At 35.1% G+C, this 23,466-nt stretch overlaps 2 protein-coding genes and 1 long non-coding RNA gene across 6 annotated transcripts in view; 1 reads left to right on the top strand and 2 right to left on the bottom strand.

The window, feature by feature from the left end:
- Nucleotides 1–4,057: 4,057 nt before the first annotated feature.
- LOC144974103 (uncharacterized) overlaps nt 4,058–23,466 on the bottom strand; it is a 41,697-nt gene continuing 22,288 nt past the window's right edge. For all 4 annotated transcript variants that reach the window (XM_078916999.1, XM_078917000.1, XM_078917002.1 and 1 more), the window contains exon 5: nt 4,058–4,363. In XM_078916999.1, the coding sequence (XP_078773125.1) occupies nt 4,102–4,363 (262 nt within the window). In that variant the 3' untranslated portion in view covers nt 4,058–4,101. The remainder of the gene's footprint in view (nt 4,364–23,466) is intronic.
- On the bottom strand, nt 5,146–10,584 carry LOC144974104 (uncharacterized). The gene is made up of 3 exons (XR_013645641.1): nt 10,482–10,584; nt 8,082–8,183; nt 5,146–5,279 (listed from the first exon to the last, which is right to left on the bottom strand). It is a non-coding gene; the product is annotated as an uncharacterized LOC144974104 (long non-coding RNA).
- LOC144973794 (uncharacterized) overlaps nt 21,247–23,466 on the top strand; it is a 12,944-nt gene continuing 10,724 nt past the window's right edge. Inside the window, exons 1-2 of the mRNA XM_078916689.1 lie at nt 21,247–21,446; nt 21,794–21,966. Of these exons, the coding sequence (XP_078772815.1) occupies nt 21,247–21,446; nt 21,794–21,966 (373 nt within the window). The remainder of the gene's footprint in view (nt 21,447–21,793; nt 21,967–23,466) is intronic.

Raw genomic sequence — 23,466 nt, 5'->3', positions numbered from 1 at the left:
CTTGGAAAAAAACCCTCCCAAACCTGGGACGTTACGAAATCTTCCATAGTCCCAGGTTTGAGAGTTTTTTTTCCCAAGATGAAGGTCATTTAAATCAATCGATACTTGAAGGACGAGTTTTCTGGTCCACCTTTTACATTATGTGTCTTTCCAGAGTACGACAGATAACTGGTTAAAGTCAAACTGTTTCAAATTTGGGAAATTAAAAATGTTGGAATTCAAGAAATAGAAAAGCACCCAATTCACCGAAATTATATATTGTGACTCCAATTTTATTGGAATCTAATTTTAACACCGAATTAATTCCGATAAAATACCGTTTATTACAACGGGTCACATTTGTGTCCAATCATCTCAATACTGTATTTTGTCGAGTGAACCTAACGATAAGTAATGAAATGTAAGCTTCAATTTATTGAACGAAGACAGATAATGTGGACGTTTTGTCTTTCCCCTTTATCAACAAATCACGATGAATCATCATCACAGCTTGTCGCTCCAACACCGAACCTACTCCACAGCATCTGGGGAGCAGACACTTAGGTCATGATCAGTGCCTCTGGGCCTGTCCTGGCATTCTCTAAGTTAAGGATGTGCTCCATCGTCTGCTCTGGGCATTCACATAATATACACAAGCTAATCTCAGCAAATCTCCACTTTTTTCATGCTTTCAGCTGTTCTCCCAAGTTTTGCCTGCGCTCTGTTCAGTGTTACCCATTTATTCCTGGGGAACTCAGTGCAGTAGGGCAGTTCTTCTCTCGGATCTTCAACGGCTTCATTTGCATGATTGTCTCACTCCCTTCATGTGGAAAGTCTGTATTCCGCTGTATGGTCAGGGTTGATGCTTCCTTCCATCATGAGGCTCTTTCTCGATTTCAGTTTTCTTGTCGTTGGGTTGTGGTCATGGAGGGGTGCCTTGGCTCCATTTCCTGTTTATATTTCTGGGCTTTGGAAGTATTGGCTCTTCGAATGTGGGGAGGTACAATGCCAGCCAGCCGATGGAGGACGGAAACTGCAGTCCTTTTCAAATGACCAGTAATTATCCGGCAGGTGTTATGTAGCTCGGGGTCAATCATTTTGGCATGTCAGATTTTTGCCCAAACTGGTGAGGCTTATTAGGCTGATGAATAGCAGAGGGCTAGTGCGGTTGTCTTGATAGATTTTGGGTCTGCTCCCCATGAAGTGCTTGCCAGTTTTCTTAGGAGGTTGTTTCGTATGGCCACCTTTGCTTTTGTTTTCTTTATGTACTGAGAGGACAGTGCGCGGTCCACTGTGACACCGAGGTACACGAGTAATGTGTTGTTCTCCAATATATTCCAATTCTAGGAGATCATCAGTTCACTGTTGGCTTGGTTTTTTTAATGGAATGCGAACACTTGAGTTTTTCCTGGGTCGGCAATTAGTAAGTGTCTTCAGGGCATCTGGTAGTCTCTCCTCAATGGCCAACACAATGAATGAAACACTGAGGACGAACTACGCCATTCTCATATTTCTCATTCGTCTTTGGTGTTTCATTCATTCATCGTGATTTTTTGATAAAGGGGAAACCCGGGACGTCCACATTATATGTCTTAGTTCAGTAAATTAAAGCTTACATCTTATTACTTATCATTATTTTTCCCTTCGTGCTTCACACTAGCCGAATTCAGTCCGAGCCAATGTTATCCTTGTCAGTTTTCGCGATCAGCAGTCAGGAGGTCAATGATTGGAAGTGTTATAGATTTCTGTCGAGGCTGTGGATTTGATATAAAAAGGTATTATTATTATTATTATTATTATTATTATTATTATTATTATTATTATTATTATTATTATTATTATTATTATTAATAATAATATAGTGGGGATTTATTAACCGGAATACCACTTAAATTAGTTATCTAGAAATAACAACAAATTGAAAAAAATGAACACTGAAATAGCATATCTCCAGGGTTTGATAATAATCTATATTCTCCCCAATGCTACATTTATAATAACGCCCTCAACTTAAGCAGGTAAAACGAATCATGTCTCTATTAAATATTTTGTAAGCCTGTGATTGCAGCAGCTCCTAATGGTTCAAAACAAGAATGTTCGGACGATCTATCCAGGCGACAACAGCTTCTATTGCTATCACAATACTCTATAATGACGGTCTATCCAGGTGTCAGCAGTAGCCTCTAATGGTGTCACACTACAATGTTATGATGATCAATCCAGGTCATCGTGTTTAATCGCAAACTGGCAAAGTCACAACGCAACGTTTAACTAGATGCTATGCAGTTTCGGGCTCCTGACCTCAAATCGTACATGTTGACAAGTCCCCACTGATGAAGAGAGTGCCTTCTATCGCTGGTACAGAATCATGGCAACTTCTCTCCCAGTTTCGAGGAGTCTACACAGGGAATGAATGGGTAACACTGAACAGAGCGCAGGCAAAACTTGGGAGAACAGCTGAAAGCATGAAAAAAGTGGAGACTTGCTGAGATTAGCTTGTGTATATTATGTGGATGCCTAGAGCAGACGATGGAGCACATCCTTAACTTAGAGAATGCCAGGACGGGCCCAGAGGCACTGATCATGACCTAAGTGTCTGCTCCCCAGATGCTGTGGAGTAGGTTTGGTGTTGGAGCGACAAGCTATGATGATGATTCATCGTGATTTGTTGATAAAGGGGAAAGACAAAACGTCCACATTATCTGTCTTCGTTCAATAAATTGAAGCTTACATTTCATTACTTATCGTTAGGTTCAATCGACAAAATACAGTATTGAGATTATTGGACACAAATGTGACCCGTTGTTATAAACGGTATTTTATCGGAATTAATTCGGTGTTAAAATTAGATTCCAATAAAATTGGAGTCACAATATATAATTTCGGTGAATTGGGTGCTTTTCTATTTCTTGAATTCCAACATTTTTAATTTCCCAAATTTGAAACATTTTGACTTTAACCAGTTATCTGTCGTACTCTGGAAAGACACATAATGTAAAAGGTGGACCAGAAAACTCGTCCTTCAAGTATCGATTGATTTAAATGACCTTCAGCTTGGGAAAAAAAAACTCTCAAACCTGGGACTATGGAAGATTTCGTAACGTCCCAGGTTTGGGAGGGTTTTTTTTTCAAGATTAGAGTCATATAAATTGATCAATAATTAAAGGACCGGTTGACCTTACCTCGGATCTTTATCCGAAATTTGGTGCAAAAAAAAACATTGATAGAAAAGAATTAGGTGTCTGTGTCAAATGTATGCGTTGAAATAAATCCATTAAAGCGGTGAAAATAATCAGCACAGGCAGTTTAATTGATGATATCATTTAAACATCCACTATATTAATCTCTCTGCTTAAATCAACAAGGCCTGTGCATCTAAATAATATACTGGTTTTTGAACCATGTAGAAAGACTTGACGAGTCATTTTTTTTGCTGTAGAATGCTTTCCATCAGATCCAATGTTAGAATTTCTATCCTATTTCCACCAAACAGGTATTTAATAAATATTATTTATACAGTAGAAGCCAATATAACACATTGTATTGTATGAAACTGACACATACGTACGTGTACTTAGGATTCTCTCTGGATCAATAAAATGACAGGGTAATTTTTAAAATCAATTTTATTAAAATTAAATCGTTTTGCTCGAACAGACGAACGCATAAGTAAGATTAGATGCGGCCAATCGCCAGAAAGTGCTATTATTTCGTGATGATTTAAATTAAATCTCAAGTTCAACTTATACAATTTTATTATATAAAATAATTGGCTTCATTGATGAAAGTTAGTTTCTTTTCTTAAACGTGTAAAAATGAACATTTTTGATCATTTTCTTAAACACAATTTTCTTCATCTAGTTCATTCTGATATAATACCAGATAAATACAAAAACTAAAATATAGATAAAGAAATGAAAACATTGAGCTTTAATAAGTTCTTTAATTCAAATCAGTCTAAAGAAGACTCAAAAACCCCTCTGATGAAAACAATAAAAATAATATTGATCTCAATTAATAATTTTTGCAGCAATACACAAATTGGAGATTAATTCAGAAAGTACATAATTTAACTTAAATAAGAGATTTAAGCATCGGCGTGAACATTATCAAAATAAAGTATCAGTTACTGTGTAAAGTTATTGGGGCCCATTGTGGTGGAACTTCGTCATAATAGTCATCAGAACTGCGCTGTGTTTCAGGGTTATCCCTTCGACCGTTGTGGTTCTCGTAGTCTGGGGCGCTTGGCCTTGTTTGAAAATGAGCACGAGTGTATGGCGGCATGTAGTGAAAATCGTTGGATGATCGGCTGGTTGTTATCGACGCGTACAATGGCGGACTACCAGTTCCTGTTCTGCCAACTGAATCATACTCTCGAAGAATTCTAGAAATAGTAAAACATAAAATGGATCTCACTATATCGAAAATAGTCATTGTTGTGATAAATATCATGATTAGGGGATACTAAATGGGTACTACTACTACTACTACTACTACTACTACTACTACTACTACTACTACTACTACTACTACTACTACTACTACTACTACTACTACTACTACTACTACTACGACTACGACTACTAATACTAAACCGCATTGTGTTTGCATTTCTGTAGAGCTTTTTGGTTTATTAACGTACTGAATTGGAAATGGATTTGTGTAACAAAAACATTTGTCAAATATTCTAAAATCTTAAATTTTATCTGATCAATGCGAAATAGGCCCATAAACACAATGTAAATGATTTAAAACTATTATAAAACTTATTATAATTTTCCAATCTCCTGAACAATTAATGTCATTTAAATGTTACATAGAATAACATTTTTATTTGTATCATTAATATCAGTATTATTAGTATTTAGCATTTAAAAAATTATTATCCTTATTTGTTGAATAGTAGTAATGGTAATAGCAATGGTAGTTGGAGTAGCTGTAGCTGTAGTAGTAATAGTAGTAGTAGTAGTAGTAGTAGTAGTAGTAGTAGTAGTAGTAGTAGTAGTAGTAGTAGTAGTAGTAGTAGTAGTAGTAGTAGTAGTAGTAGAACAATGACAACTACAACAAGACAACAATAAGGTCAATATATTAACGTTTTGCTCTCTCTACCTAATTCAAGACAAAATCTTACAGAGCTGTTTAATAAATGGGTACACTTGCCTAAAAATTTATCCATCTCCACTCTGCAAGACGACTGTCCCTGGTTCAATTTCAAATGCATAAAGGGGAACAACTGCTTGGTTCATTGGTTTGGGCTACGATAAATTGGATTGCTTCCCTTGTTTTCGATCACGCCTTCGCTGTTGAAAGTTAAATCAATTTGATACGTTAGTTCAAGCAACTTTTTCGACACAGTACATTAAAAGGGGTCTCAGATTGAAAGAACGCCTTTAAAACTAAAGGGGGAGCGAGCGTACAACAACATCTTCATCTTTTCTTTGAGATAACCAGAGGCGTGTTCGAAGGTGAGGCTAACGAGACAAAAGCTAGCTTATCTGGGCCTTCGCGTTGCACAGGCATTCACTTGACAGTGACCGTGAAGCCCCAGCTCTACGAGTAGCTTTTTGTTTTGCTTTGCATCTTCTACGTACATTGCCACGGTTATGTTCTAGTCTGTTTCTATCCACATACGCACACTACATCAGAAAATAGAGCGATGATCACCTAAAGAAAGCCAGCAGTAAAAATTCAAATCACTTCTTTGATCCAACTGTTGGTCGGGAATGAAAAAGTAGTCCATTAGAGCCATTAAGCCCGTGAAGCTGGAGTTCATCCCAGTTTTTATAGTGTTGAACGTACAATAGCAATTGCTTTCTACCTTTTGATAGGACGCTAGTATATTGCAAAATACTTTCCATCGGTTCTAACATATTGACTTACTTAATCCTTTTCGGGCCTTGGTGCACATAGGGCATCCACCAGACATCTCCATTTTTTGCGATCGTATGCTTTTGCGGTGGCTGTAGTTCAGGACAGGCCTGCTTCCTTCAATTCTTTCTCTATTGTCCTTCGCCAGGTTTCTTTGGGTCTTCCCCGCTTTCTCTTCCCATCTGCTGTCCAGTACACGGCTGTCTTGGGAAGTGGCCCTTTGTCCATTCTGGCCACGTGAACCAGCCAACGCCATTTTCTTCTTTTTATGTGGCTTCAATGCTAGTGCAGTCAGCTTTCTTTAATAGATCCACTGTTTTTATTTTTGTAGGCCAAAATATATTGAAATTATTTTTAGACACTTGTTTTGAAAGGTTTCGAGTTTCTGTGTTAAGGAGGATCTCATTTTCCAGCTTTCACTTCCACAAAGCAGTACACTTAAATCATGGCTTTTGTATATTTTCAGCTTAGTCTTTCTCATAATTTGCTTTGATTTCCAAAAGTTTTTCAGCATGCCGAAAGCCTGGTTTGCCTTTTGGATTCTATGCTTGATGTCGGGTTTTGCATTCCTGTAGTTTGTTATTTTGGATCCAAGGTAGGACAACTCTGTTACCTCTTCAATTATATGTCCATCTATCCTAATTGCCAATTGGACAATTACAGAAGACATTAGAAAGAAACTGGAGGAAGCAGAAATGTTGTTTCTTAGAAGAATGTTAAGAATCTCATGGGCAGAGAAGAAAACTAATTAAGAAGTATAAGAGCAAGCTGAATCTAAAAGGTTAATAATTCGTACAATAAGAAAAAGACAAATGCAATTTTTAGGGCACCTAAATCGACATAAATGTATTGAACACCTTGCTCTCACAGGAAAGGTAGAAAGTGAAAAGAGTAATGGTAGACAAAGAAAAACATATTTGAATAGTTTGAGCAGCTGGGTAACAAAGAAAGAAAAGAGTAATATTAGTTTTTTAAGATTATTATTAGAGAGATGAATGGCGTACCATGATCACCGATGTCTGGCACAGACTTGGTACTTGAAGAGGAAGAAGCTCCTAATTGCACGGTCAATCACCAGCATGTACACGAGCAAATCGAAATTTATTTCAGTCCAATGTTCAAGGCGTATTTGTGTAGTACGTTTAGTTTCTCTGAGGCGTCTCTGTGTTTATTGGAAACTAACGCGAGATCCTCTGAGTAGTCTATCTCTTCCAGAAAGGATGTCAGTGTCCAGCGAATGCCCTTTTCAAATCATCAATTGTATTTTTCATGTCCCAGTTTAGAGCCAGGATAAACAGAAGCGGGGAGAGTATGTAGCCTTGTTTTACACCAGTTGTTACATTAAAGCTGTCTGTTAAGTTATTTCAACTTGGCATTGGTAGTTGTTGTACATTGCTTTTATTTAGTAACATACCCAGCTACCAAATCATTGCTGGACAGACAAAAATCTAGGCTTCATTTAGGATCGATCTCGGTTCCTTTTCGTGTGAAGTTCTACCAACAGAGTTATCGGGACCCCCAATCTCGCGTTGAATTTTAAGCATAAGATACCACAACATACTACAACATAACACAACATTTCTAAACAATTTGAGTGAACATAAGTGCTTTCATTGAGGAGTGTGCCTTTTGTTACTTAATCTTTGGCCTGCAAAAACGGTTACGTATACAAAATGTTTCAATTGTCGCTAATTTGTAATTGGAATGCTAACTGTTCAAAGTTAACTCTTTAAAGCGGAGGTTCAACTTCTTTTATCTTAGTTTCTCGCATTTTTCAAATGATCGTTGCTGCAGACTTCCTCGTATTCACAAAAGAGAGCAGTGACAGCGATGCCACTGGAGTTGCTACAGAATCACATCTCTATTTCCACTCTCATGGTAAAAGTTTTTTAAAAGCTTTGATGGCCAAGAAAAAAAAACCAACATCGCCAGTATAATATCAGATTCTCTTGACTTGGGATCGAACTTCATACCGTGACCATCAAAACATATTGATATTTTTGATATTAGTAATATTTTATAAGTCTTCGGACACAAGTCACCACTTCTTCCAAACTTATAAACAGTTCTGTAAAATGTTTATTATATTTCTGAAAAGGGGTCTGTGATTCCATCAGAGAACGAGAAAGTCTGATTTTTAAAGTTGTTCTCTCTTGTGCTTTTCTTTCTTCTTTGACCAGCACTTTATAATCAACAGTTTATCAAAATGTTTATCTATTTATAGTTTTGTTTACCTGCATGAACAGCCCCACAGCCAGTAAACGGCTGAGAGGAAGGTGGCCATCAATGAAAACGCCAGCAATAATCCAAACACGCTGAAACCCTCAACCTTGACACTGGGGAAACAATGGATACAGATGGCATGGGATGGTGGTGATGAAAATGATGATGAAGATGATGATGATGATGATGATGATGATGATGATGATTATGATGATGATTATGATGATGGTGGTGGTGGTGATGTTGATGATGATAATGATGATAAAGATGGTGATGATGATGATTTCTGGTTATCATTTGAATGGAGTGACTTTTATTGCGTGGTCATTGACGTGTTTATTCCTCTCTGATCTAAAGGAAGGCTTCGAGTTCATGTCCTTGATCAGGAAATCAGATGAAAAGTCCTTGGAAAAGGTTTGTTTTGTCGTTCGTAAATATTCAATGGTATACTCTGGTATCTCAAAACAAAGTGGTTTAAAAGGAAAGGATCGAATGGAACTCTTAGCAAAGGGCTAAGCATTGAGTAGTAGCCAAAGTGATTAAGGGAAATAGCCGAGGCTTTACTATGTAGTTAGTTGACCTTGAGATATTCATGGAAAAGTAAGGGTTTTCATTTTTTAATTTATATCGAAAAATAAGAATTAAGTCTCAGCACGAAATAACAAATGCGTGGTAAAAGGCAATATCGATTGGTGATTGGTCGGCAACATGGCTCATTCCACTTCAATGACAAATTTTGAAATCAGCAAAGTTTGGAATATCAAATTTATAAATTTGAGTCATGTTCAAGTTCAAAGATTTATTTTTAGTCAATTGCCAATAACTCATACATTGACAGAGAATTTCCATTTCACAAATCAGAACATACAAATTTATAACTGACCGAAGCAAACAAACAAAATGATTATATAAATAGATGAATAGATTAATTAGTTAAGGATCAGGCAGTGGTGTAAGATAAAGATCTGAAAAAGTGTGTATGAAACTACCAGACATAGCAAGAAAGAAAAATACAAGAATATAAAACTATCCCGAAACATCAGCCTGCCTCGACAGGGAATCGAACCTGAGACCGGTAATCAAGAAGTCTGAGCTTCGATCCCCTATTGGGCTTTATTTATTGGGTGTTTTTTTGTTTGTTTGTTGTTCTTTTTTTTGTCTTTTGCTTGTTTTGTTGATATTTTATTGGGGGGGGGGGGGTTGTATTTTTCTGTCTTTATTTGTCTTGCACCATTTCCTACACACTTTTTAGATCATTAAAGATTGCAATTCTCCATAAACTGAAAATACTGATAATTTGATTTTTGTATGCAGCAATATTTAATGCTTGAAACAGTAAAATTAGAGCAATGAAGCTTAGGTTAAGGTTATGACAGGTATCAAATAGCATTGACCAAGCGTCCTAGTTGGCTTAACGGTTATGTGTCTCTTCTTATAAAAACTTAAGCGATGTTGAGTGGGGTTAGGACTGGATGGGTAATTGTGTTCGTTTTACTCTTGCCCTGACGTTGTGCCCTTGGGTGAGCCACTTTACACGCAATACTAATCCGATTTTATTATTTATGAGTCACTGGTTGTTAGTAGATGTTAGAGATATTGCAAGAGAGCTTGCAGAAACAGGGACGCCTAGCAGGCAAATTGTAAGAATATTTTTGCTCCATATGAAATGGATGTAATGTGTAAGCGCACTGACTTTGGTTAACCTCTAGAATTTCAATTTATAGTTATTTCTTCAATGTTTAAAAAATGGTCTCATTGGCACAAGGCTCAAAGAACAACTTAATTCTGGTCTCTATAACCTACAGGATTAAAATATGTGTTGCCTTGATCTGACAGACCTATCAAATCAAATCAATAATAATTTTGAACATCTATATAGCTCAATTCCGTGGAATCAACAAACTCATTGCGCTTCAAATGTCCATTTGATACCAAACAAATTGTTTGCCAGACGTCGTTATTACACTCGTACCAATTTTTTAACTACCTACAACCAGTTTCTCAATCACACTTTTCTAATGATGTAGTTATTGTCATCCATCCGGCCATTTATCATTTTCAACATTGCTTGCTTTTATTGCAAGAAGATAAAACATAGACGAGAGCCACTGACGTCACGACAATCCCCAATCACGGAAATACCTGGTAGTCATAAATGTCAGGAATATTTTCCAACCGGTCCTGATGCACGTCAGTGGGAGACTAACGTAATCTTTATTTTAACTGCTGTACTCTGGAAAAACTCTATTAAATATTTTGCCAGATAACTCGTCATTCAAATATCGATCGATTTACATGACCGACGACTTGGCAAAAATTCTCAAAACCTCGCGAGGCACTTTAACAAAGTCCCAGGTTTTGAGCGTTTTGCCAAGATGAGGGTCAAGATGATACAACCAACATCTACTTACTCGGATGCATCAAACTCGTCCATCTCCATTTAGAAACTTCAACAGGGGTTGTATTTATTTCAAGTTCATTGACACTCCTGCTGCCTAAGGAGAGAAATACTATAAATTATAGTATAATGATAAAATATTATTTGAAAAGGGATATATGAATAATAATAACAAACAACAACAATAATAATAATAATAATAATAATAATAATAATAATAATAATAATAATAATAATAATAATAATAATAATAATAATAATAATAGTGGATTAGTCTTGTATAGCGCATTTTCTAAATTATGTCGTCAATGTGCTGGAGGCTGACAAAGGGCATCTGTAAAAAGCTAGACGCATTCCAAAACAACTGCTTTAGGAAGATATTGGGGATATTCATAAACCATCTCAAACTGCAATTTGATGAGAGAACAGGGATAGAGCCTGTATTTCTCCTTGTGAAGAGAAGAGGATAAAGGTGAACTGGCCACGTTCGTTGGATGAACCATGGAACCACGGGTCGCCCTCAGATGGCAGTGGATTTGGGACAGATGCCAAAGATGGCAACAGGCCGTGATGGTTGGAGATCTACTGTGTCGGGTCTATGCCCAGCTGAAGAATCAATTGGATAAGAAAAGGGGTGCTTCTTGATGGTTCTGAAAATAACATTCATATCCGGGGTTCCACGACAGAAAAGAGTCGTCTGCCCAAACCATTGTTTATAAAAAGAGAAACTATACGTTTAGATTTATCCGATGATGATCTCAGTGGCCTGGACGGCGTATAAGGATGTAATATGTTTTTATGTAGATAGGGGCTTCATCATTTAGACATTTAAAGCGTATCATTTCGATTTTGTAGGTAAATCTCCCTTTGTTAGCCAGTGCAGTTCGTAGAGCATCGGGAGGGAGTGGGCCTTTACGAAAAAAATCCGAAACGTAATACGGAAATTGTAATGAGCAACCTGAATGCTTCGATAAGATGCAATAATGGCACGAATTAAGAGTATGGTATCTAACAGACCCAGCTACCCCAATCACTGTTGAGTTGACAGAGGGGTCAGATATAACTAGTCGTGACCGGTACAAGTTCCTTTGGTACAATCTGAGCCATTCGGACCCCGTCACTGCCTGTTGCCATACACTAAGCACACTGGAGTCAAGCGAGGTCATGTATATGAAGGTCCAAGAATACGAAACCAGTTTTTAAAAATTATTGTCGACCGTTCATTCCCTGGGCATGATTAGGTTTGTTCCGAACAAGACACTGTAACACTTTCCATCTATAGCTGTTTTTCATCAACACGTGAAAATTGATTCACTCTGTCCAATTGTTGTTTATTCTTATTAAAGACCAACTGACAAACAAACAAACGATACACTCCTTTTATTTATTAGATCCGAAAAGAAACTAAAATCTGTCCTAACTATAAATGTTCTTATTTGATCTTCTTGATAATTTCAAATACTACAAAGCTACCTCAGTTGCTTTCCATATATTAATTCTTTTGCAAGTTAAACGTAAATCAAAATTTAAAAAAAAAAACCAATGATATTTTTAAAATATTGATTAGTAACTTCCTTGGAAATTTCGCCCTCTCATCATATTATTGTCGGAGTTCAACAGCTGGTTAATGAAGGGGCGTAACTACTTAATTGATTGGTTTGAGGACAGGAAAAATGGAGTTATTTCCCCTGATTTCATCACTATTTCACTATTACTTGCAATCAATGGCACATTTCAATTAAAAGAATGTACCTTTGTCTTTTTAAAGTCTACCAGGATTAGGCTATATCATGGGAAAAAAAAAAGAGAGAGAGTGAGAGAGAGAGAGAGAGAGAAAGCGAGAGAGAGAGAGGGAGACGGAGAGAGAGAAAGAGAAAGAGAGGGAGAGGGAGAGGGATAGATAGATCGATCAATCGATAGATAGATAGATAGATAGATAGATAGATAGATAGATAGAGAGAGAGAGAGAGAGAGAGAGAGAGAGAGAGAGAGAGAACTTCATATAATAACTGTGTAATCATAATTGTGACCCATTGTCTCAAAACGGTATTGTGTCGTGGCGAACCAGAAGCTAAAATGTCAGAATGAAATTAGAGTGATCAAAAATTATGAATACCTTGTAATAAGAACTCTCCTCAATAAAGCTATAAATTCAATTTTCAGAATTTTATTTCCCGACATAATACTGTTTGGGGGCGATGGGACATAATTTTAAACGATACTATACTATATAGGGTGTCCCAAAAAAGTATATATATTTTAAAACCTTTAAAACGTGAGAGCTTATGTAATGTCACTATTATTTAAAATGTAGTTAAAATGAAAAAAAAACAATAACATGACACTTATATGAATATTTTTGCACTTATATCATCATCATCATGGCTTATCCCTCCTGGGCGTGGCCTCCGATACTGCCAACCGAATCTTCTGTCCTACGCCATCCTTTCACATTCAGTCACTGGCTTATTCATCCATTCGCCGATGTCTTGTGGCCATCGTCTTCTAGGTCTCCCTCTCCCTCTTTTACCCAACCACAATACCTTCTGAAAATTCGTTTTAAGGGTGTCATGTCTCTTGATTCCCAATGCCCAGGGACTCTTTGAACTTTTTTGTTAGTTTCCTTTGTTGTCCAGAGAATACGGGGAATTTTCTGGTATCATTTCATTTCAAATGCATTAATTTCATTCTCATTAAGTTTTGTGATTGTCCATATAATGCTGTTGGAGATGTTGTAGTAGTAGTAGTAGTAAGCTTCGCAGTCCGAACGACGCTTGCTGAGAATTGTGTGATTTAGTAGTAGTAGTAGTAGTAGTAGTAGTAGTAGTAGTAGTAGTAGTAGTAGTAGTAGTAGTAGTTAGTAGTAGTAGTAGTAGTAGTAGTAGTAGTAGTAGTAGTAGTAGTAAGTTTCGCAGTCCGAATGACGCTTGCTGAGAATTGTGTGATTTAGTCATGGGCGATACGTATGGCTGCTTTCTCCATCCATGTTGTTAATTGTTTCCATTGGTCACGGTCCTGGGCTAGAGTTTTGGGGCTGTCAAGATCTTGTTGTGACTTTAGTGCGAGGGCACTGCAGTATTACTTAGTTCTTCGGGGATTATAATTCGGCCTCATCTGAATCCAGAAACTTCTGATATGTAGAGAGATCCTGGTTCAGGGTAGTTACTATTGATGTTAGTGGTCTCCCTACATATTTGTTGCCATGAAGGAAATATTCTGTCATTGCAGTTTGGGCTGGGATGTTATCTTCTGAGACCTACCTTCCCAGTCACTGCCGGGTAGACAGAGGGATCAGGGGGAAAATCCGATTGTATACTGACCTCTTTTCTGATGAGGCAAGTGTTCTTCAAAACTGAGTCAGAATTGAAACGTTTTGATGTAAAATATCTAAAATCGTATACTTGATAACCTTTTTAACTGTTCGTTGGTAGTCGTGGATTTATCCTTCAACTACGAGACCATTATGCTTATGAATAATGAATAATTATTTCTTTCATTATCTGGTCAGATTCCAAGACGTCCCAATTTCAATATGAGATAAATCAAATAACAATCATCATCATCCATCGTGGCTTGTGGTCTTGAGCACGTTGCCGGTCAGCTGTCTCCACGAATCACGATCCTCTGCGGTGCGCATGAAATCTGTGTTGCTTTTTAAGTCACATTAGGCCATTCTTAGGTTATTTAGATAAGTCATTCTTTGTCTTCCTCTAGCTCTCTTTCCTTCGATCATCCCAGATGTTACCAACTTTTCTATTCCGTCTCTTCTCCACACATGTCCCAGAAACCGTAACTGCCTCTTTCTGATGTTATCGATCAGTATTCTTCTCTTTCTCACCTTCTCCAACACTTCCTCGTTCGTACACCTGTCTGTCCATGATACCCTCAACATTCTTCTATACACCTACATCTCAAATGCCTCTAACCTCCTCGTACATTCTTTGTCAAGCGTCCACGTTTCACAAACGTATAAAAGGGTACTTATAACATATGTTTCTACTACTTTCATTCTGGTCTTCAAGTTTAGGTTGTTGTTTGACACAACTGGTCGCATTTTATGGGACACGTTTTTTTTTTTGCTATTGCTATTCTTTGTTTTATATCCTCTATGTCACGTGCGTCATGGGTGATGATAGTGCCTAAATATTTCTTTACTTGTTTGATTGTCTCTCCTTTGCTTGACAAGTGGAAGGTCGCGTTGTTGTCATTCTTTGAGACCACCATGCATTCGGTTTTCTTAATATTTAGTTTCAGGCCCGAGAGTAGGCCATCAGAGTACCATCGTCTGCGTATCTTTTGCTATTCATATTCTGCCCTCCAACGATGACGCCTTTCATATCTTCAATTTCTTTGAATATTATTTCACTATATATGTTAAAAAGTTCCGGTGATAAGACGCAACCTTGTCTTACTCCCTTCTTGATGTTAAAGATGTCCGATGTTTCATTATCCAGTTTGACACACGCTGTTTGATTCCAATAAAAGTTTTTCACAAGTCGAAGGTCTTTATTGTCTATACCAATCTTTTCTAAGATTTTGAATAGCGTATCGTGCTGTACTGAATCAAAAGCATTGGAATAATCAATGAAGAATAGATAAAGTTATTTTTGTTTTTCGATTGACCGTTGCATTAATGTTTTCAATGTAAAGATTGCATTTACCGAACCTTTTTCTTTAACAAAACCAAACTGCTCGTCACTTATCTCTGGAGAGATCTTGCTCCTCATTCTTTTCATAAGTATTCTTAACATAATTTTTGTGGTCTGACTCATTATGCTGATTGTTCTGTGTTGGTCACAGTCAATAGTACCTTGTTTATTGGGTATCGTAATGAATACCGATTGTCTTAAGACATTAGGCAATTCACCCTTTTCATATAAGACATTAAAGGCTTTTGTCAGAATGTCTATTCCCAGATCGTCGAGGGCGTCAATCAATTCTATTGAGAAGCTATCTTGGCCTACCGCTTTCCCCTTTTTCATCTCTTTGCAATACGAAATGAATAAAAGCTTCAGTTTATTAAACGAAGTCATAATGTGGGCGTTTCATGTTTCCCCGTTATCAACAAAATATGATAAATGAAACACTATGGTCGACAGAGAGCTTTGTTGAATAAACGAAACAAGGTTTCATTGTTTCATCAAAACCCAAAACGTCCACATTAATCTGTTTTCATTTAATAAATTGAAGCTTCTATTTCATGTCGTACTGTTATTTATTTTTTTCGAGCTTCAAGCAGCAACTTTTTCAATATGAGACAAACGGCGATGAATTGTTTTGACTAAATCCTGATTGGCACCACTGCCATCATTGGTCTCGAGGTAAAACGAGAAGCTTTGATGTCAAGTTACAGATGAATTCAGCTTTCAAAGGGTTAATAATATTCAAACACTTGTTTTCATATTTTATTATTCTCCGTAAGTACGTAGGTAAAATCCATCTATTTTTTTAGCAAAAGCGTGTATGATTCATTGTGTTTTTGATAGATGCTGTAGATTGAAATTCGCATCAATTTATAACTCATAATTTATTTAAAACAGAGGACACGGATTGCATTAAAAATTATAATATTCAGTTCACCTCTATAACAATGTCTCTATCAGATTGGTACATCTCGGAGCTCTCACAACAGATGGTTCAATCAGCTCTCGACTTTTTTGTTTGCTTTGCGTTGAGTGAAATAAATTTGGAAAAAAAAAACATAAAATAAAAAAATATTCTATATAATATGAATTTAAAATATGACTTAGGATTTATGCATTGCCTGACACAATCTGTGTATCTATTTTCAATTTCTGACTGGTTTTGCATTCATTAAGATTCATTAAACAAAATAATTTTAAAAAACAATCAAAATATAATTTGGACACAGTGTGTTTATCTATTTTTAATTTATGTCTGGTTTTATTTTATGGGTTTTTTAAAAAAAAAAAGCACAGGTCGTTTTTGTTATTTCTGTTGGGTGTTTTATTTTGTTTGGGGTTTTTTTTTTTTTGGGGGGGGGGGTCTGTTTGTGTTTGTTTTGTTTTGTTTTTGTGTTTTATTTATTATTCATTTCTTTATTATTAGTGGGTGCGGCGTGGGCACATTGGTAAGGTCTTTGCCTCCTTCCCAGAAGATACCAAGTTCGATTACTCCTCCCCCTTTCAGGTCAAGCTGTGTAACATTGAGCACGTTGTCACGCCCTAGCTCATTTAGCGGTGCTACATTGCGGCTGAGGCCTGGACTATTCCAGTCTTTACTTGGAATAAACAAAAAATCTTATTTCTAGGCTTAAAATACGAGTAAGAGTCACTTCACCAAATTCGTTTTAATTGGAAGGGCCTATCATACTTTATTTTGGTTCCCATTAAGAATTATTTCTTTGAGCAAATGGAATCAGTATGTTTTCGTAAGAACTTGTCAGTAAGCAAAGCAACTTGCACAAGCCTGCTCCTTTCAATTGGTGCCTCCACGTCATCTTACACAGCTATGAAACGATTACACAGTGGGGAAGAGCATTCTCTCTATCTGAAACAATATTGTAATAGCGTCCTAGAGTACAGGTCATAAATAGGAAGTATAGCTATTGGTTTGAGTCGTGTGTGATTAAAAAAAATAATAGAGCATTTTAATAGAGCAATATCCACTATTCGTGCTTAAAGCGCTTTTCAAGGGTCCCCGACCACCAGCAACACTTAACATGTAGGACGGGACATGACGCCTGTTAGGCAATGTTACAATTTTCCGGACAGAGATAACGCTGTTATCGGCCAGGTACTCATTTTACACCTGAGTACGGTGAGAAAAAGTGAATAAAGAGCATTTTCCAAGGGCTCAACTATGCGCCGAGCGAGGCTCGAACCCAGGACCTCCCGGTCCGAAAGCGAGTTTCATACCACTAGACCACATAGCCGCACGATTAAAAACAATGATCGATCGTATTATTCAGGAATATGTTTCTTTATGTCAATACAAAGCCGAAACCACATTTGATTTATTTTCAAAGATAAATGACCTCCAATGATTCCTGTCTTGAATCCAAACAATTTGTAAACAATTGTAAACCAAATGACGAATTGCCTTTTTTTACAATAAAGATGATATTATTATTGTTATCATTATTATTATTATTATTATTATTATTATTATTATTATTATTATTATTATTATTATTATTATTATTATTATTATTATTATTATTATTACTATTATTATTATTATATTATTATTATTATTACTATTATTATTATTATTATTATTACTATATTATTATTATTATTATTATTATTATTATTATTATTATTGATATTGTTTATTATTATTATTATTATTATTATTATTATTATTATTATATTATTATTATTATTATTATTATTATTAATATTATTATTATCATTATTGTTATTATTATTATTATTATTATTATTATTATTATTATTACTATGATTATTATTATTATTATTATTGATATTGTTATCATTATTGTTATATATTATTATTATTATATTATTATTATTATTATTATTATTATTATTATTATTATTATTATTATTATTATTATTTATTTATTATTATTATTATTATTATTATTATTATTATTATTATTATTATTATTATATCATTATTATTATTATATCATTATTATTATTATTATCATTATTATTATTATTATTATTATTATTATTATTATTTATTAATTTGGTTAATAATTATGTCCAAAAAGGTCTATAAGAGTCGTACAACGTTTTACACAGAAGTAGAGTTTTACAAAAAACAATTCAAAATACATGGGACTGAATCATAGTTTAATCCATTAGAAAATCAATTGGATAAGAGAGAAAAAGGCTACGCATAGGCAAAAAGCAAAATGAGAGATCAACAGATGACATCAACATATTTGAGAATTATGTCCCAAATCTTAGATATAGCAAATATGTGGTGCTAAAACACAAAAACAATCATGGAGTTAAATCTTTTGACAAATTTTCATAATTAAAAAGTTGTATACATAAATTTTAGTCAGGCAGCTATAGGGCGTCGAAATTTTTTCAGTGATTTTCTCACATCTTATATATATATATATTATATATATATATATATATATATATATATATATATAATATATATATATATATATATGTGTGTGTGTGTGTGTGTGTGTGTCTGTGTGTGTGAAAAGTAGCTCCTTATTTTTAGGTAACTGTTATATAGTTCTGAATTATAATTCATACAATAGCATGAGAAGGAAGAGTATTGCATGGAGTTTTATTAAAAATTCGATATGGGAACTAGCAATCGTTACAAGCTTCTCAGGCCGACTGGGAACTGCATCAACTGACTTCACGAAAACTCTTGTGGGATCGAAGTCACAATTTTACATATTCGCCCTTCAAGTTCCTCAAAGTCATTGGCTTGCTTGAGGAGATATGCTCTTTTGACCAACTCCAAAGAAATAACGATGCGGAATACTGCTTCTCCTAAAGAGGGAGTATTATATATATAGGAATTAATTCCACCACCCTTCTACAAATCTCGTTTTGATAACGAGCAAAATTTTGTTAATATTATTAATTTAAATTCAAATTTAATTCAAATTGAGCTTTTATATAGCGCAATATCCACCAAACTTGCTCAATAATAAAGAGGACGTCATCTTCGATAATGAATAAAACTAGGTTGCGAGGAGAAATTACCCAATTTACTCAAAAATCATGTTTACCATGTTTTGCTTCCATATAACAAATAAATAAACGTTGGACAGCAACAGAGCGTATTGTGTTAGACGTGTTAAAGAAAAGCATGCTTATTAATTTATTAGTAAAACCAATAACTAGAGGTCCCTAAATGTGTCAATAAAATGGAGATAAAGATAAAGGGAGTAAATCTGACTCATGAATGAACACCATGAATGAAAAAGACCAAAGGCCGAAACGTCGTTTGTTATATGTCGTTGTTCATTCATGAGTCAGATTTACTCCCTTTATCTTTATCTCCATTTTATTAATTTATGCTTTGATTTCAATGTTGGTTATAACAGTTGTTAGTTGGGATATTTTTGTCATCGTGTTAGGTACCTATTATGACCGTGGTACAAACAAGTGGTATCAATCAAAACATTTTAATGAAACATGTGGTTTGAGGAGATTGGAGAGTGTAAAATCAATGTAGAACAAATGAACAGAAATCTATCATAGATATAAAAAAACATTATAAATGAAAGACCTACGATTATAGGAATTAATCTGTCTCTATCACAATGGTGTCATCTAAAAAATGATATGCTATATCATCTCTATTTCAAGTACACAACATGGCGAATGGTGTTTATTTATGTTTATAATTGAATATTATGATACTGTAGTTCTTTGATATATTCGAACTATGAAAATATGATTAACTTATTATAATCGTCACTACAACCAAAAGTGCAATTATTATTATTATTATTATTATTATTATTATTATTATTATTATTATTATTATTATTATTATTATTATTATTATTCTAGGTTCCATGCCTGGTCCAGGCTTCGGATACTGCATGAATTATCTCTCTACATTATTATTATTATTATTATTATTATTATTATTATTATTATTATTATTATTATTATTATTATTATTAATATTATTATTATCATCATCATTATTATTATCATTATTATTATTATTATTATATTATTATTATCATCATCATCATCATTATTATTATTACTATCAATATTATTATTATTAATATTTTATTATTATCATTATTATTATTATTATTATTATTATTATTATTATTATTATTATTATTATTATTATTATTATTATTATTATTATTATTATCATCACCATTATTGTATTCATTACTACTACCACTACTACCACTACTACTACTACTACTACTACTACATACTACTACTACTACTACTACTACTACTACTACTCTTACTTCTACTACTACTACTACTACTACTACTACTACTACTACTACTACTACTACTACTACTACTACTACTACTACTACTGCTATTACTACTACATACTACTATCGCCATCGTCATCAACATAATGCCATTTACATCTTTGTTTATTTTTCAAAAATTGAATTTTGATTAAGCTACTTTCAATATCATGGTCCACATGATTGTAATCGACATGTAAATTATATAATGATACAAGACGTGTCCTACCTTTATTCCAAGGTGTCGAAATTTCGGTATCTCATAGCAAAAGTCTTCTTCTTATTCTTATTCTTCTTCTTCTTCTTCTCCTTCTTCTTCTTCTTCTTCTTCTTCTTCTTCTTCTCTTCTCTTCTTCTTCTTCTTCTTCTTCTTCTTCTTCTTCTTCTTCTTTTTCTTCTTCTTCTTCTTCTTCTTCTTTTTCTTAAAAAAATTTTTTTTTCAGCTAATCCCGCATTTTGAAGGGTTGCCATAATGAATGCCACATATCCATGCATCTCTCCTCATTGCATCCTCCTCCTCCATGACCAGTTCTTTCATATCGTCCTTCACATTCTTTTCCCGCTCATTGCATATCCGATACTTTCCTTCCCACGCACTCCCTCTCTCGTTTCTTTACATGTCACAAACATCGAACCATCGATGATCAGGAACTGCATAAGGTGGATTATACTAGAGCTTATTTTGATTTTTTTTAAAAGCAAACCTTACACCATAGGTAAAACGTAACTTGCCCCAGCCATACGGTAAATTATAAAGACTGTTTTACACAAAGATCCTGAACCAGTAACGAAGGTTTTATCCTGAAGTAACAGCAAAGGCAAACTGATGAAATGGTGGGAGAAGATTATGTCAATTGGTTCAGCTATTGAAAGTGACCAAATTCAGAAGGCAACAATGTACAAAAACTGTTCGCGATTTTTTCGAAGATCGGAAATTCCAATCACAAATGTTTGGGCAGCTGCCATGGTGGGGGACTATTGTGGCTTTACAGCATTTTTGAAGGAGGCTGTGCCAACCATTTTATCAGTACAATGTGTCATTCACAGGCAACACGAAGAATTGGAGGGGATGTTTTGAACATTTCCTTACAGCCAGAGTTTGAGTCGCTCTGATCTGACATTATATCATGTTTTCACACAAACAAGCTTTATTGAAACCCCATTGGCTCGGCAGTTGCTGCTAATTATATGAAAACGGCTGGGTTTGCAGTTTTAATTAGAAGAATATTGTGGGGAAATTACATATTTGTGAAAGAAACTTATGTCTCGATGTTAAAGGGTTAACATCCTGGTCCTGAACAGCAGTATGAATCGCCCCGCCCACATTGCAGTCACGTGCTTTTATGCTCAATCATAATTAAATTAAAACATGTTATAAATGGTGTCATCTGTAGTCATTCTTCAACCGTGTCGTCAGCAATAGCCAACGATTTGCTATTTCAAAGGCGTGTTATTCTACCCAGTCAATCCACAGCTGCTTTTATTTCAGAGACTTCGCTCGGACACAGGAGAAGCATGATGTTGAAAATAACGATTTTGTTGTTTTTAGCTTGTGTTGGTTATGTAGGTGAGTAACGACACAATGTTATATTTTATCTGTATTTACTATATGTTCCGTTATTCTTCATACATGTGATCCGAGGTCCAAAAACAGCATTATGTCAATGTAACCAAGATGCTTAATAGCATTTTAAACAGTTAATTGGTGTACTCTGGAAAACTCGTATTTAAAATATTGGCCAAAAGTCGTCCTACGAATATCGGTCGATTTAAATGACCCTCATCTTGGCTAAAACTCTCAAACCTCGGACAAGGGAGAGTTTTTGCCAAGATGAAGGTCATTTAAATCGACCAATATTTGAAGTATTTTTTAACCTTCTGTAACCTAAAAAAACATGCCCAACCAAAGGGGCACGGTCCTCAACACTTAGTCTAGGCATGCTTTTAGTTAGTGACGGTGTAGTTACTGAAGAATAAGATATTATTTATATTTTGTTTGTCAACTTACGTGAAGTCACGATTATTTCAATATGTTTCTTGATTTCTGCAAAGTGATGTAAAAATTATGTCAGTTAAGGTATCCAGTTGCCTGGTGCATTGCTTTACCTAAAATACTTACCTGCGCATATTTTTGAAAGTTAGAAATTTAGGTGTTCCAAATTCTATGCATTGCATCTTTTGATTGACTGTGAATATAGGAATATGATTAGAGTAATTGAATTGGCAATTAGTTTACCTTTTAAATGTGTAACACAACGTAATGCGTTTGACACAAATGATATAAAGGAGAAAGAAACGTGAATTTAATTTTGTATAGGACTATATAATACGCATATAAATGTGAATCCTATAATAGTATAATCATCACACAAATTTACTTCGCAATGCACATAGACATCCTTTGCAATTTAATTGATGCTATGCATTTAGGTAAAATACGCACATTTGCCAGCCGGATAGCACACAAAACGATGTGTAACTTTAGTCTGATTGATATAATTTAGTGAGAAATAATTACCACAATGGCTAAATAAAACAACAAAGAGCTGAGTAACGTCAATTTCGTTCCTTCTATATAACAGAGAACATTATGTCTCCAACGCATTGAAATTAGGACTGATTGCAAATGTATATCTACATATCCAAGAACTTTACTCACTCTGTCGACTCTCTGTCTTTCAATACACTGTACGGATCTGTTCTCTCTCATCCCATTCTTGTATACAAGATCCCTCTTTTCACCCCTCTCTCTCTCTCTCTCTCTCTCTCTCTCTCTCTCTCTCTCTCTCTCTCTCTCTCTTTATATATATATATATATATTATATATATATATTCATATATTACACACACACTCTCTCTCACACATTCTCTCCTACTCTCTCTCTCTCTCTCTCTCTCTATCTTACACACACCCCCTCTCTTACACACACTCCCTCTCTTACACACAAAACTCTCCCCCTTACACTCTCTCTCTCTCTCCCTCTTCCCCCCCCCCCCCCTCTCCTAACTCTCTCTCTCTCTCTCTCTCTCTCTCTCTCTCAGCCTCTATCTCTCTCCTCATGTCAGT

The sequence above is a fragment of the Berghia stephanieae genome, chromosome 5 (assembly GCF_034508935.2).
Source record: "Berghia stephanieae isolate SIO BIC M18660-M18661 chromosome 5, UCSD_Bste_1.3, whole genome shotgun sequence".
NCBI classification, from domain to species: domain Eukaryota; kingdom Metazoa; phylum Mollusca; class Gastropoda; order Nudibranchia; family Aeolidiidae; genus Berghia; species Berghia stephanieae.
This window is presented reverse-complemented; position numbering and strand designations above follow the sequence as displayed.